We start from the raw sequence: 15,751 nt of genomic DNA on the forward strand, positions 1-15,751 counted from the left end.
CGGACTGCTCTTTGGTCCAGACCACCTCTCCAAGGATGTTGGAAGGCAGAGATTCAGTGTCTTCCAGAGCAAAGCTTTGTAGCCTTAGAGGAGAGACCTGGTGTCTTCTTCCACGGTGAAGGGCTGATGTGCCGACTGGTCACCGTCAAAGATAAGTGCTTCCTAAGCTCCTAAACTCGAGAAGGCAATGGCACCCCACTCCAGTACTCTTGCCTGGAAAATCCCATGGGCAGAGGAGCCTGGTAGGCTGCAGTCCATGGGGTCGCTAAGAGTTGGACACGACTGAGTGACTTCACTTTCGCTTTTCACTTTCACGCATTGGAGAAGGAAATGGCAACCCACTCCAGTGTTCTTGCCTGGAGAATCCCAGGGATGGGGCAGCCTGGTGGGCTGCCGTCTATGGGGTTGCACAGAGTCGGACACGACTGAAGCGACCTAGCAGCAGCAGCAGGCTCCTAAACGCAGAGCTCCTCTCCTAGATCACGCCCCTTTGCGTGCAGATGTCTTCTGTCCCTGCTTGTCATTTGGTGGGGCAGGGGTTGGATAGCCATCTCAGAAGTGCCGATACTGTGGCTACCACCGTGGCTGTGAGTGACATGCTGTCCTTGTTGCTGACCCAGGAACTTCACGTTCTCACCAGCATCCGTGAGATGGTGGCAGGCTGACATAGTAACTCGCAAAGTAGGGGAGATTTCAGGCTCTCCAGAGTTTTCGACAGTTGCTGTGAGATTCTTATTCTGAGTCTGTGGGGGACTGTAGGAGACCAGTCAGAGGGCTCTCGGAGGTGAGGAAAGACAAAAGGAAAGGTCACACCCTGAGAGCCTTTCCTGCTGGAAGGTTTTGGTTTGTTCGTGTGGCTGCGCTGGGTCTGTGTTGCTGTGCGGGCTTTCTCTAGCTGCGGCGTGCGGGCTTCTTGTTGCGGTGGCTTCTCTCCGTTTCGCAGCACAGGGTCTAGAGCGCCCAGGCTTCAGGAGTTTTGGCTCCTGCGCTTAGCTGCCCCGAGGCATGTGGGAGCCTCCTGGACCAGGGATTGAACCTGTGTCCCCCGCATTGGCGCCACCAGGGAAGCCTGCCTTTCCTTGCAGACATGGGCTCAGCACTTCATCAGCATAGATCCAACATGATACGAGAGCCACAGCCAAGGACACACAGGCAGAAAATTGACGAGCAGGGTAAAAAGGGCAATCAGCAGTAGTTTTGTGGGGTTTTTTAATGCAAAAGAAACAGAATTAAGGGATTTTAAGACATAAGTGTGGAAAGAAAACAGTACATTTATAACTGACTAGCCTCCACACTTCTCTGTGACAGCAGTGTGCTTGTGCATTTAACTGAGTTTTTGTAATCCTAAGGCTTTGTTTTTATTTACTAATTGTTTTGTTCCTGAAATTCCCTGGCAGTTCAGTGTCAGGACTCTGCTCTCATTGTCAAGGGGGCCTGGGTTCCACCCCTGGTTGGGAAACTAAAATCCCATAAGCCCTGCAGTGCAGCCAAAAACAAAATAACCACCCCACAGGGAGAGTTTAGAGGGGCAGACAGGGCAGGGGTCTTCCAACAGCTGCAGATGTGCCCTTGAAAGAAGCGTGAGAAGGCATGCACCACCCTTCGACATGGTCAAGCTGACATTTAACTTTTAAATGTTAAATATAAATAGTTGCAAAGGATTTTCTTTCAGATTCGTTGTGAGTCGTAGGAGAAAGAAAACTGTCCCCAAACTACTTACAGCAGAGCTTTTTCGTGTGAGGTAATTTATAACCCCTTCTGTGAAGTACTTATGATTCTTGATAAAATGCTCGAGTAATTTCCGGATGGACTTGAATGGGATTAAGGAAACCTGAGCGGTCAGGGTCCTTGCTCAGCTCTCTTAAAATACGCCCATCAGACCCGGGCCGGCCTTTGGCTGTGGCACCATCCCGTCATCTCTGAACGTCTCTTCCCAGAAAGAACCCTGAATTGAGGCCAGTTTGAAACGGAATGTTGATACACACTGATGATGCGTTTATCTGAGAAGGCATTTCAGCAAATGACATTGTACGATACCTCTGTTGCCTCAATTTTTAATCCTAGACAGTGGAATCTACATACGATAATAACCTGATACTCAGCATCAACTACATGAAAAAAACAGGAACAAGTTATTTTTTGACACCAGGAAATCTTACATTGTTCCTTTTCTTCTCTCAAATTCATCTCTCTAATCCTCCATTTTATCCTAATATGGTATGTCTTCCAATGGAAAGTTTAAAGTTGGTTAACCTCTCATAACTTTCAACAACATAATAAGTCTATGAGTTTTTGTGACCATGTTAGTTGCTCAGTGGTGTCCAACTCTTTATGAACCCACGGACTGTAGCCCGCCAGGCTCCTCTGTCCATGGGATTCTCCAGGCAAGAATACTGGAGTGGGTTGCTATTCCCTTCGCCAGAGTATCTTCCTGACCCAGGGATCGAACCCTGGTCTCCTACATTGCAGGCAGATTCTTTACTATCTGAGCCACCAGGGAAGCCCATAAGGCTTTGTATTTTTGTTCCCAGGTTGAAGACTTCTGGAGTGGGTAGCCTATCCCTTCTCCAGTGGATCTTCCCAACCCAGGAATCGGGCCGGGGCCTCCTGCATTGCAGGCGGATTCTTTACCAACTGAGTTATGAAGGAAGCCCATACAATATTATTACCCCACCGAGAAAAATATACAAATATATTATACATTTTGATAAACCATTATGAAATATAAATGTTTACTTTTATTGGAATACTGAATACACGTGGGTTTTGGTTTGGGGTGATATTTATGTATCTGGCCGTGCCGGGTCTCAGTTGTGGCGCTCGGGCGCTTCCATCAGAGCTTTAGTTGCAGAATGTAGAATCGTTCAGTCGTGGCAAGTGGAATCTACTTCCCTGACTAGAGACTGAACTCAGGCCCCCAGCGTTGGGAGCTCGGAGTCTGAGCCCAGGGACCACTGGGGAATGACTAGAGATGATAATGGAATAAACAGGGCTGGTTTGTCATCCTCCCCCTCCATCCTCCCCCTCCCCACCACGAAGGACATGTATCTATAAACAGAAACTACCTGTTAATAGAAAGAGCTAGTAAGCCTCTTCTTTGTTTTTCAAGCCCATTCTTTGTTTTTATGGATGTAAGTGTTGAGGAATGCCGTTCGAATACTGAGAATGAGGCAGCGGAAGGAGTTTTGTTATAGTAATGTTACTCAGCTCCAGATTTCTGAGTTATATTCTGAAATCACATTAAAAAAAAACCACACACAAACAGAACTACACCTGCCATCTGTCTCAGTAGGTGCTCTTTCACCTATGTTGAAAGCAACGGATTGGAAAAGCGATTTGCAAAAGGATTAGCTCCTCAGGCATTAGTGTCCAGTACAGCCCAAGGATTTCCTATCGTATCTTTTGGTAACCGAGTGGTTTTAATACCCCAGGACAATGCCTAGGGGCGTGCAGGTAAACTGGCTCTCTGGGAAAAAAGGAAGAAGCAAGCACGCAAGAGGGACAGAAAGCTCTGCTTTGCAACCTGTGCTCATTTCTATGGTGTAAATCCTTCCACCGGGGCCAATTTCAAGCTACCAACTTGACTTCACTGACACGGAGTTGGGAAGAGATGATGCTCCCTGCAGTCATGGCGAGGCCGCTGGCACAGGGCGCAAAGCCTCACAGCCAGACTCCAGAAGGGACGGCTGTGTGTGCCTCTGTTTTATGAGCTGCTGCAGATGATCGTGTAGGGACAGTGGGAGAGGAGAACTGGCCTGACCTCAGGGCTGTCTAGGACAGAGAGCACCCCAGGATGCCCAAGAATGTGGATTCTTCCCATCACCCCAAGCTGGCCTACCCCTCACAAAGGCTGTGCCCCAAGGCTCCCGTGTGCGGACGACTGAAGGACACTGCTGGGGAAGCAAGGCCCGGGAGGAGCCAGGCTGTGGCTCAAACCCTGCCTCTGCAGTTCACGAGGTTTGAGGACTTGGGTATATTGTCTGTGAGTCTCAGTTTTTGCCTATAAAATAGAAGCCAACACCCACCTTCCAAGGTCCTGAGAACCCGGGTGGGCAGCCAGCAGAGACTCGACAGCTGGATGCTGCCATCAGGGCCCGACCAGCTGAGTTGGAGGGAAGAGCCTTGGAGGACTGAGGCCTGTCTAGGGTAGCAGTACCACAGGGAAACACAGCCGCCCTGATGTGAGACTTGGACCATAAAGAAGACTGAGCGCCAAAGAATTAGTAATTTCGAATGGTAATGCTGGAGAAGACTCGAGAGTCCCTTGGTCTATGAGACCCAACCAGTCCATCCTGAAGAAAATCAGTCCTGAATACTCACTGGACTGATGCTGAAGCTGAAGCGCCAATACTTAGACCACCTGATGCAAAGAGCTGACTCACTGGAAAAGACCCTGATGCTGGGAAAGATTGAGAGCAGGAGGAGAAGGGGACGACAGAGGATGAGATGGTTGGATGGTATCACTGGCTCAATGGACATGAGTCTGAGCAAACTCAGGGAAATAGTGGAGGACAGGGAAGCTTGGTGTGCTGCAGTCCAGCAGCTGAACAACAACAGGTGCCCAGCTATTTAAGGTCTTTATGTTCCAAAGCAAGTGACTGCTTTGGTTATCTTAAAACACTCACTTCAAACTGTAACTTTTAGATTCTTTCTCCCCTTTCCATACAATCTTACGCAACACAGAGGCTGGGATCCTCACTTGGTGTGAAGGAACACAGCCAGCAGGCACAATGGCTTCCTCCAGAAGTAGAACTCAAGGCTGGTCCACCTTGGGTCACAGCAGGAGGGTGAGTAACCAAGAAATAAAGCCTCCTTCTAAGGTGGCTTCTCCAGAAGGACAGATCCATAGACTGAGCCCCCAGGGCTTTAGGTTCCCAGTGGCTCTGCTGGCTCGTTAAGAAGTGCTTTGAACGATGGAGCAAAATCACATTACCACATTACAAACAATTCCAGGGCACAACCAACACCTTACACGATACTTTACTTTTCTTCACAATATTAACTGAACAGACAAGGAGAGTTGAGTGGTAGCATGGCTCTCCCCAACAACACAAAGGAAACCTCGTGATATTTAACACTGGCCGACTAGAGACTCACTTTATCGTAACTGTCTAAAGCTCACTTAGCACATATTTTTGTGTGTGTACAGTGTTGCAGGATGTCAGCCACCCCTAAGAAATATCCATCTTACAAACAGCCCATGGAAGGGAGAAGTGTGAACATCTTGATAACAAAAGCTTCCAATACAAAACCACTTTTTACACATTTATTTTATTGAAAATGATCTCAGTAATTCAAAACAAAAGCAAAACTTGGTTGAAAACTTAAGAAGATAGTATAATAAAAACAGGCTTCCGCCAAAGAAATGTGATCGGGTATCACACCTTCAAACACTACCCCAGAGGCAAAAACAATGAAGTGAGCTGGCTGGAAGGCCTACTGCAGATTCCCTAAAAGGTTTAGGAATACGGAGTTACTAATACACTATAGTCATATTTAGTAACAGGCCTGGATCTTTTGATTAAGCCTTTCCATCTTCCACAAGTGTTTTTGTCTGCTGAGCTTACCTTGGGACCCAAAACAACCTTGTCATCAATAGGATATGCATTGGCTTTCAGTCATTTTCCTGGGGTAGTTATGATGAATTGGGGCAATACCATTCATACTCCATGTGGTTTTCTTTCTGCCCTGGGAGATGTGTATTTCATGGCTGTCTAATGCTAGTCTTATGAGCACAGACATGGTGCTGAATGATTCTTTGGGTAAGGCTAAGGGGCTTGTATTACTATTACTTACCCAATTCAGTCTCACTTCCCCACCCTTACCCCCTGTATTGTGCGCAATAAAGCATTTAGAAATACATGTCCCTACCAACCAGAAGGTTTTCATTAACCATCCCATTGGTTAAAAATTGCAAATTTACTGTTTAAATAGCCATTAGACATATCCAGGCTTGAAATTAATACCATTGATGGCAGATGTTTAGAATTTTGGTTCATCTGCATCATCATAGAGCTGGACTCTGAGTGGTTCTGTTGTCTCTAGAAGCTAAATATACCACAGAACTTAAAAGTGTTTCTTGTTTGTTGCATAAAGTCTTTCCCAGAGGCATCACACTGATCCTTGTGAAGTTCTCACTTGGTTCTGTTTCATATCCTACAGTCCTGGCTGTTCTGAAAGACTCCACACCCTGATCCAATCTTGAGAATGTTTTGCTCATTTGAAAATTCCTCCTCCCACCCCTGCAACAAATGTCCTTTGTCTCATAATAATTACAAAAAAAATCCCTGGGAAGATTCAAATTGAGTAACAATAAAGATCTGATTAGAATGTTCATAAGCCTGACAATGTACAATTGTATTTCTTAAGAAGTGTGTAGCCACAGTTGTCTGGGCTGCAAAAGACACCACAGAATAAGATCAGAATAGAATTTCAACTGACTCCCTAATTTCCTTAGAATGGCTTATATTTCAAGCCCTTCCTGTTTTTTTCTGATAGAAGAGGTGTACATTACTAACTATAAGTGATAAGGAAGTATAAAACAGCCGCTGCCTTTAAAGTATAATTGAAATTAGAATTTAAGTTCACATTATAAATCTGTCGCTTTAGCATAAGTTTAATTGCAATACAATTTGCAATTCACCCACAGACCCTTGGTGTGAAAAAGCAGACATGTATGGAACTGCCCTACATACTTAAGGCTAACCCTACTTATTAGAGCTTCTCTTGATTTACAGCCACTTCCTAACTTCCCACACTGGGCTAGGGCTAGCTCTTTAAATGGTAAGCATAAACATGTACTAATGAAACAGAAGTCATATCCAAATGGAAGGTCATATCTGAGTAGGCAGAGATAAGTGGGCTGGGGCAGAGGATGTTGGGTTTTGGCTTGAACCATAGCAAAGTGCTTCCTTCTTTCAGAATGTGACTTTAATCCAAATCTCAAGCCCATAAGACTTTTCAGCCACTGTAAAATCTGAGATGAGCTGTTTGCTGCAGAAGATGCGGTTTGTCATTTGATCCCTCTTTCGGGCTGTCTGTGCAGCAAGGGCTTGGGAGGACCCAGGAGGTTCTTGAGTGCTTTGCTCCTTCTGGTTTTTTTTTTTTTTAGAGCCCTGGAACTCCATTTCGGGAGTGCACGTGTTCTGTTGAACCCTGACCTGGGTGGCCTGCGTACCATGCTGAGGGCAATTCTGGTGTGAATCCCTCCTCCCCACCAAATAGGTAGGAATTCAGTCTATGCTGTCCAAATGCAAGATAACTGAGAAAATGCAAAAAAGGAGGAGGAAAAAAAATGACTAGCCCAGGCTTTTATATACATTCATTGCTTCTAACGTTTTTAACAACAAGAAAAATGCAACTTCAACTACTCTTAGCGATAACATTTTGCTTAAAAATTAGAATCATTCAAAGGTCTGATCTCTTCGAGAGAGTGCAGCCACAATACTGTACAGTTCTGGGGTCAGGCAACCAGCAACACTTATCATTAAAACCAGATAATGGAATCCCACAGCAAAAGGAAACCAGCCTGAAATTAGCCTCTATGACCTTTTTTATATAAACATCTTTAGAATACTCTGCAAATCTCAATTTGAACAATAACAACAACAACAATAACCAAAGACAAACAAGTTTTATATTAAAAATGTCCGTGCTCTTCATGGTTACTTCTAAAGCAGCTTGGAGGAGCTCGCCAGTTGGAGTGTACTGCAAACTGACTCCATTACAATGATCTTGGCAGGATAGCAGCACAGAATTTGATATTCCATATTCATCACTTTTGACAGTGTAAACCTTTCATAAGATAACATTTTGCTTAAAAATTAGAATCATTCAAAGGTCTGATCGTCTTGTTCCCTGAGGCCCGCCAGGGAGGTCTGGCTTCATACCATGGGTTTCCAGCTTTCTCTGCATGGGGCCTAAGTGCCACTGCATTTCAGGAAGAACTTGAGGATGGCCACGGAGAAGGACCATGGAAGGAGAGTTGGAGGGCTCTAAATAGGTTTCCATGGAAACAGGCCCCAGAAACCATCTTTAAAGGTGAAACCATCAGAGCCAGAATTTAATCCCCTGGTCATTTTCCATCTGGATTTCAAAGTGAATGAACCTCATGGGTTTAACCAAACATGTATGCACTCTTAAATGATGTAAGTTAAATTCTGATTTGGCCAAGACAGGTGAACCTAAAGGAAAAGGGTCGAAGGGACAACAAATACTGTCCCTCACAATAAACAATTTTGTTGACATGGAAGTGGATGTAGATTGATTGACACAAAGTGGTTGAGTGGCCAGCAAGCTCCAGGATTTCTCAGGTAGCTGAGAACCACGGCTTGTCTCACCTCCTCAGAAATTCTTTTAAAGAATTAAGAGCCAAAAATCTCAAAAGGGAAAAATGATCATTTTGCTAACAGTTAGTGTAGAGGCCATAACTAAATACATTTTTTAAAAAAAGATGCTGAGATGCATGTATCTTTTTTTTTAAAGCAGCTTTCGAAATATTAACCACAGCATTAAACACTGAACACAACTGCATTCCAAAGTTAATACAGATAAATGGTATACGGATAAATGTTATAATGCAATAATGCCGGAGCTGCTCCACATACATCTCAAGGCTGACTCTAAACTTGAAAAAAGTATTTTGTGGTTTATGAGCTGGAGATTCTTCTTCTTTTGCTCCTCCTCTAGCGTTTTCCAGCACTGCCTTTTCTCTTCCCCTTTTCTAACGCCCCAGCATATATAGATAATCCCCGCATTCCACACCGGGAGCTTCCCTGCCCGCCCCGCCCCCATCCCTTTCCGTCAGGTTTTCAAATAAAACCAAACTACAATGACAAGATAATGCTTTACATCCTAATTCCACAGACCTAGGTCAGTTAATCCATTTCAACGCTTCCTTTAGGATTTATAACGCTCCCCAGAGTCTTCCAAAACTCGCACTTCAGGCGGGGCGCGCAGGCTGGCGGCCCAGCGCACAGCGGGCCGCGCGGTGCTCGGGGCGGCTCCCATGCCTCCCCGCCTGCGCAGCTTCCTCCGCCCCAGAGACGACTCCGGCCTCCCGCTCCGTTTCCTCCACAGAGTCGGCGCGTAGCGCGGAGGCTGGCGGCCGCGGCCCAGCGCGCGCAGGCCGCGCGTTTCTCCGCGGCGGCCCGCGTCGCTCGCCTGCGCCTCGGTTTCCTCCGGAGCCGCGCGCCCTCAGAGCCTCAGCCCCGCTCCGCGCTCCAGGCGGGCCTGCCCGGGGCCCAGCGTGGCGGGCCCAGGCCTCCCGCCTCCTCTCCCGGCCGCCCGCGGACACGCGGCTCGTTCCAAGGCTCGGCGCCAGGACGAGGCCGCAGGCCGGCCGAGGCGCGGCTGCGGGCCGCGGCCTCCGGCGCAGAAGCCGGCGCTCGGGGCGCTGGTGCCGACGACGTCCCGGAGCGCGTCCGCGTCCTGGCCCGAGGATTCCGCCTCCCGCGCAGACAGAGCCAAGCCAGGATTTGGAGGGGGAGCGAGTCCAAATATGTGAAGAAGCACGTCAGGCCTTAAGGTACTGGATGATATTGTGTAAGTTGCTTCTCGGCACAATCGGCAGCTTAAAAAAATACTTTCCTGTGGTTTAAGGGCATTCTTCCCGTGACGGGCCTTTGCGGTGGAGGTCTTGGCAAACACGAAGTCCAAGCAGACCAGAAGCTCAAACGCTTTTGGTCCAGTGAAGAGGGACAGACAGCAAACAAAACTTGCTAGTATCTGGAGCGTATTAGGGGGTTGTAAGTGCGGGCGGGAAAACAAAAGAGAAGAGCAGTAGAAATACTGGAGGCTGTGCATTCCCCGATGTCTTCTTCTTCCAACCTGCTGTGTGCCAAAGGCGCAGTGCCCCTTCTTCAGGCCAGGGAAGAAAGGCCTCCCCTCCGAGCACCTTCCCTCTAAGAACACAACCTCCAGGCACCCCCCCCCCCAATTAAAAAAAAAAAAAGCAGATGAACACCTTCTGCCGAACCTCCAACAGCCAGAAACCCGGCTTCTGGAACAGTCGGGTCCTTTGTCACTTTGTTTGCTTTTCAGCTGGCTGACTCAGTCCAGCCCACAGTATGGAACAAAAATCAGTGTTTACAGGCACGAGAGAGCCAGGTAGAGCCATCCAGGTGGGGCTTGGTAATTCGTGGTGGGGTTTCCAAAGACAGATTCAACGGGACTCTGTTAAATAAATAAATCTTATTTTTCTTAATAATGTAAAAAATAAATTGTATTTCCCTTTGGCAGTAAGTAGCTGATTCAACGTTGAGCCTGAAAGCTGTTTGTGGTGGTGGTGTTGGTTGATTGGTTGGTTATTTTTTTTTCTTTTTAAGAGACTACAGCTTCACTTAGTGGTGCATCAGCAACAATGCATATTATTTCTGCTGCTTCTTGAATCTTCTGCATATTTGTTGGCGGCAGGCCTGTGGGCTTCACTTATGGCCCAGATAGGCACCCAGGGTGATGCAAGCGCCCACCAGGGCCAGACTGAGCAGTGCCTTCAGAGACAGCCAGGAGAAATCAAACAGGGGCCGCATGCTAGGGCCATACAGCTCCACAAAGGCGTCCTGTAGAGGGGGAGAGGGCGGGAGAAAAAGAGTGTTAGAGTATTAAATATTTCCTGTTACTATAACAAAAAAAGTGCCAGCGCAGTGCCAGCTGACAGGGGCAGAGGCATCTGAAGTGCCTGTACCTTCAGAAGGCTGAGGGCAAAGGTCAAATGTACTTCGGGGATAATGATTTCAGACCCACTCCTTTCCCTTTCATTCAGGAAATACTTCCTGAGACCTTACACACAAACCAGGCACAGCAGAGATACAGCCGTGAGTGAAATAGACCAAAAGCGCAAACGTTTTCGGTCCAGTGAAGGGGCACAGACAGTAAGCAGAACTTACACGTGTCGGAAAGCGTATTAGAGAGCGGGAAGTGCTAACGGGAAAATAAAAGAGCAAAGCGGTAGAAATACTGGAGGCTTTGCAATTTTAGCTAGCGTGGACATTCATAAAAATAATTTTTAAAAAAACCCCAACTGCTTCTTTACTGAATGCTTGCTGTAGGCCAGGCACTTGTAACGAATGCCGACATGCATTATTTTCTTTCTTCTTCATGCCCGTCTTAAAGAGTCCTTTACTTTGTTCTTGTGCTGTAAGGAAAAAGCTGAGACCATTGAATGCTCATTTCTTAGATTTGTTGGGGAAGAGTAGATTCTGTGTTTGGACCCAATGAGTATTTGGACAACTCTATCTGAATATATGGGCTTCCTAGGTGACTCAGTTGGGTAAAGAATATGCCTGCAGTGCTGGAGACGCAGGCAGATGCGAGATCAATCCTCAGGTCAGGAAGATCCCCTGGAGGAGGGCATGGCCACCCACTCCAGTATTCTTGCCTGGAAAATCCCATGGTCAGAGGAGCCTGGTGGGCTGTAGTCTTTTGGGTCACAGAGAGTTGGACTGGACTGAAGCGACTGAGCGTGCATGCATGCATATCTGAAGATATAAAGCAGTAAGTGAAGTGTTTTCCCTTGGTGGATTAATCAGATATGAAGGGGAAAACAAGATATAGTTCCAGTTAGCCCCCCAAACCTGGAATTAGAGCACAGAGTTTCACTGAGGGAGACGGAGCACACAGGTCCAGCATCCCTGTGTGAGGGTCTGATGACGCTGGCTGTGCTTTAGTCCGCTGGGGGCAGGTATCGCAGTAGAGGGATCAGGTATTATTTTTGTCTACCCAGTGCTGTGCATGGTCTTAGTACATGTAGGTGTTCGAGAAATGTTTGTTCAACTAATGATTAAGGTTTTCCAACATCAAACATTGGTTTGAGTTCTGTATTTGGCCTAATACATTACCCAGATACTCTGCCTATTTGAATTATTCCTTTTACATACAACCACCTATGGGAATCTTGGCAGTAATCTCGAAGGTGAACATTTAAGGCATCATTAGGGGAACTTCCTGTGTTAGTAAATATAAATGTGCACAGTTATTTTTCATGACTGCATAATTTTCCACCACGTATATTTATATATCTGTATCTATGCTGTACTTTATTTAACCAATTCTTTTTATTTTTTAATTAATTATTTTTAATTGGAGGATCATTGCTTTTCAACGTAGTACTGATTTCTGCTGAACAACACACAACCGCTCAAATACTCCCTCCCTCCGGAGCCCCTCTCCTCCCCCATCCCACCCCTCTAGGTCATCACAGAGTGCCAGGCTCGGCTCCCTGTGTTATAGAGGTACTGGATTAGCTTTTACCAGGAGAGGGCGCAAGGGCTTTCTTCTTTCTTAATCTGTTGTTAAACAGTTTTCTAAGTTTGAGTCTCAGCAAAGCCCGGCAGTAGATGCAGATGACACGCGTGCTGAGTGCCCTTGGCCCGGAGCTGAGCCAGCGATCACGGCTGCGTGTCAGGACCCCGGCCTCCCTAATGTCGGGGCAAACGGGGCAGGAGGAGTCAGGACCAGTACAGAGAGGCTTGCCTCTTGCAGCGTGCACCCCGGACACAGCCCTCCCTCCCTGCTGTTTTCTCTCACAACGGGAAGGCTGGAACCCCCACACCAGCCAAAGGCGCCCCGACTCCTCGGAAGGGCGCACTGGGCGGTAGGCACTTCAGCTCCGTGTTGGGAGGGTCGGCGGCTGGGCCCTGCGTCCCTTTAGTTATCGATGGAGTTGTCTTTGGCGGGATATGGAAGAGACTAAGGCCTCAGCCACCTGACCCTTCCAGACCAGGCGCCCCCCTCGGGAGATGGGGGAAGCAGGGAGACTCAGGCCGCTCTGCCTGGTGCTCGACCCCCCTGGGCAGACGAGACGCCTCTCCCAGCACCCCACCCCCGGGGCTGGAAGACCTCCCTGCCCAGCCCCAGCCGCTTGTATAAATAACTGTGCTTCACGGCCCATTTCTGATGTGCATTACAAAGAAAGAAATCATTTCTGAAGTGGGATGAGCTAACATAGCATCTCTTAACCCAAAGCATGGGCACAGAGGGATCTGGGAACGAGCCCTGAGCTCAAGGGAGGAGGTCTGCGTGGAATCCTAGCTTTGACATTTTATTGCCTGTGACCTTGAACAAATTACCCGAGGCTGAGCTTCATTTATCTCACCCATAAAACTGGTTATTGTGAAGATAAACGTAGGTGACTCGGGCCATTTGTAAACGTGGCCCCGAGCGTGAACTGGAGGAAACATCACCGCGCTCTCTGGTCTGTCCTCTTGCTAACCTGTGGTGATACTCCTCAAACTGCCCTGGCCTCCAGGCGGTCTGCTGAGCCTGCTAATTTTCAGAAATAATTGTCCAACTCCCTCTAAGGTGTCAGCTCTTGGTTCTGAAGATACTTGGTGATTTCTAAAGAAATCGTGAATTCAAACATACACACATGATGTGTTCTGGTGGAAAATTGGAAGCGGTAACACACGCCCAGCTTTACTTCCTCATATATTAAGTCAGGCTGTAGGGCTGAGAGGCATCATTTAACGCGCCCCCCCCCCCGCCCCCCGCCCCTGAGATGGAATCTACCCCATAATCTGCCCATCTATGATTCTAAAGTGCAGAGCAGACCCTGTGGTTTCAGGAGTGAAGCTCCAAAAGCTGTTTTCATGGGGGAGTCTTCTTGCTTTTTCAAACATCCTGATCAGGGTGATTTCCGAAGTCTGTTTGAACAGTCTGTCATTATTTGTTTAAGTCTGAAAGCTGTTTTAAATAAACACATGCTCATTTTATGTATTAAAAGCAACAAAGAGGGAAGAAGAAAACCTGGGCCACCGTCATGTGATTTGGACAAAACCCCCGCCTATATGTTCAGGGTGCACTCAGCCCCTGGTCGTGTCGGGACTGGCCAGGGCTCTGCCCGACCTCAGGGATGGGCACGGCGGGTTTCCAGGGGAGGGCCCTTCTCCTTCTGTTAGCCCCCGACTTCAGAGGGGAGGCAGGCAGCACCCCAGCTCTGGAGGCCCTTTTGCAGACAGCTTCCCCACAGACTTCACATCCAGAGGCCACAGATGGCCGGCGTCTGAGTTCCAGCAGCGCCGACCTCAGAGGAGCAGGGCAGCTAATGCCCCAAGCCCAGGCCCTGGCTGCAGGGCTGGGAGTCGGCCAGGGAGGTGTGGACTGACCAGGTAGGAACAGACAGCTCAAGTCAGCGAAGGTGGGGGTAGGGGGTCAGAAGGTCTTCTCCCTGCGCTGGGACCACTCAGCCCTATCCCTCCCGCCCCCATCCCCCCGACACCTCCCTCAAGGCAGCCCACTCTCCAAGATTTTCCTTTCCCCTTCAGATCCTTCAAAAAGTTTCATTTAAACCTGGCTCCGAATAAAATGAGATTTAAAACCAAATGAATCACAATGTCAAGAACTGAAGAAGACCACTGAGTTCCACTAAAACAGGATGTGTGGGGATGGGGGCGGGAGCCCAGATACTCTCACACAACTCAGGGGCTCTCCGGAGCAGGGAGGCGGAGAGGCCGTTCATGTTCGGAAATGCACAACAGAAGCTTTAAAAATACCGTTCATGTGTTAGTGATTCTACTTCTAATTATTTATCTTGAAAAAATTAATAAAACTTTAAAACAAAAACATCTGAAAATATGATAATGAATATGTTATAGTTTAGTCGCTCAGTCGTGTCTGACTCTTTGTGACCCTGTGGACTGTAGCCCGCCGGGTTCCCCTGTCCATGGGATTGCCCAGGCAAGAACACTGGAGTGGGTTGCCATTCCCTTCTCCAGGGGATCCTCCTGATCCAGGGATCAAACCCACACCTCCTGTATTGGCAGGTGGGTTCTCTACCACTGAGCCACCAGGGAAGCCCAATGGAATATGGATCAGTCAGTAAAAATTGTGCCCTATATTTATTGGCAAGGAAAGATGTCCCCAACATAACACTGAGTGAAACAGCGCAGCAGCCTCTGCCAGTCCAGGCTCCCCGCTGGCTCTTAGCACTCACAGGGAAATGGAAAGGTGACCTCGGTCGGCTGTGAACAGACAGGAGATTCAGGTACGCTCCAGCCTTTGAGCTGACTGTGGACGCCTTACATGATCATGGAAGAGGCTGAGTGGGGAGCCATCCCGCCCTTAAACAGATCCTAGCCTAGAGAACGGGCTCGTGTGCTTCCATGAGCATGTGAACCTCAGCCAGATGGAGGCCTGCCGCCATTTCTGCTCTGCATGGAGCAAAAGCAAGGAGAAAATCAGAGGGCGCTAAGAGGAAGCCAAACGCTGCCATCAGACGCCTTCGGTATTTTCTGTTACCCGAGGCTTTATCATTTTACTCCACGGGGATCGCCTCCCACATGACCACCTGAGGGCCAGTGCAGAGCACGCACCTTCCGTCATTTCAGCAAGTGGCTAGGGACCTGGGGTGTTTATACACCAACTCCTCCCACTCGCTGGCTAAGGGTTGCTCCTATGGAGGCATCCGTACTCCAGCACTTCTGGCTGGTCCTGTGCACAGGAAGGGGTTAGAGAAAGCCGCTGGGGGAAGAGGTCCAGATGCTACGTCTCCCGTAGCGTGAGGTCAGGCTAGAGAGCTCTGAGGTGGTGAGGGCAAGGCGAATTCCACAGGGCAGGATATGAGCCCTGATCTGGCCCCTCACTGTTTCTCTTGCCTCATTGCCTTCTCTCCCCAGGATCAGTGCTGGGATTTCCCACCTAATTTCTCTGCCTTTAGTCAAGTGCCCCACCCTTCAATCTTCTCTCCCTGCTGCAGCCAAAGGATCCATTCAGAAGCCAGTCTGTCACTTCTGTGCTGCGATCAAGATCCTTTAAC

At 48.2% G+C, this 15,751-nt stretch overlaps 1 protein-coding gene across 1 annotated transcript in view; it reads right to left on the reverse strand.

The window, feature by feature from the left end:
• Positions 1-5,252: 5,252 nt before the first annotated feature.
• Positions 5,253-15,751, reverse strand: part of BCL2 (BCL2 apoptosis regulator) — a 197,313-nt gene continuing 186,814 nt past the window's right edge. Inside the window, exon 2 of the mRNA XM_019986619.2 lies at positions 5,253-10,559. Coding sequence (XP_019842178.2) covers positions 10,425-10,559 — 135 coding nt within the window. The 3' untranslated portion in view covers positions 5,253-10,424. The remainder of the gene's footprint in view (positions 10,560-15,751) is intronic.

This window comes from Bos indicus, chromosome 24, assembly GCF_029378745.1.
Source record: "Bos indicus isolate NIAB-ARS_2022 breed Sahiwal x Tharparkar chromosome 24, NIAB-ARS_B.indTharparkar_mat_pri_1.0, whole genome shotgun sequence".
Lineage (NCBI taxonomy): Eukaryota > Metazoa > Chordata > Mammalia > Artiodactyla > Bovidae > Bos > Bos indicus.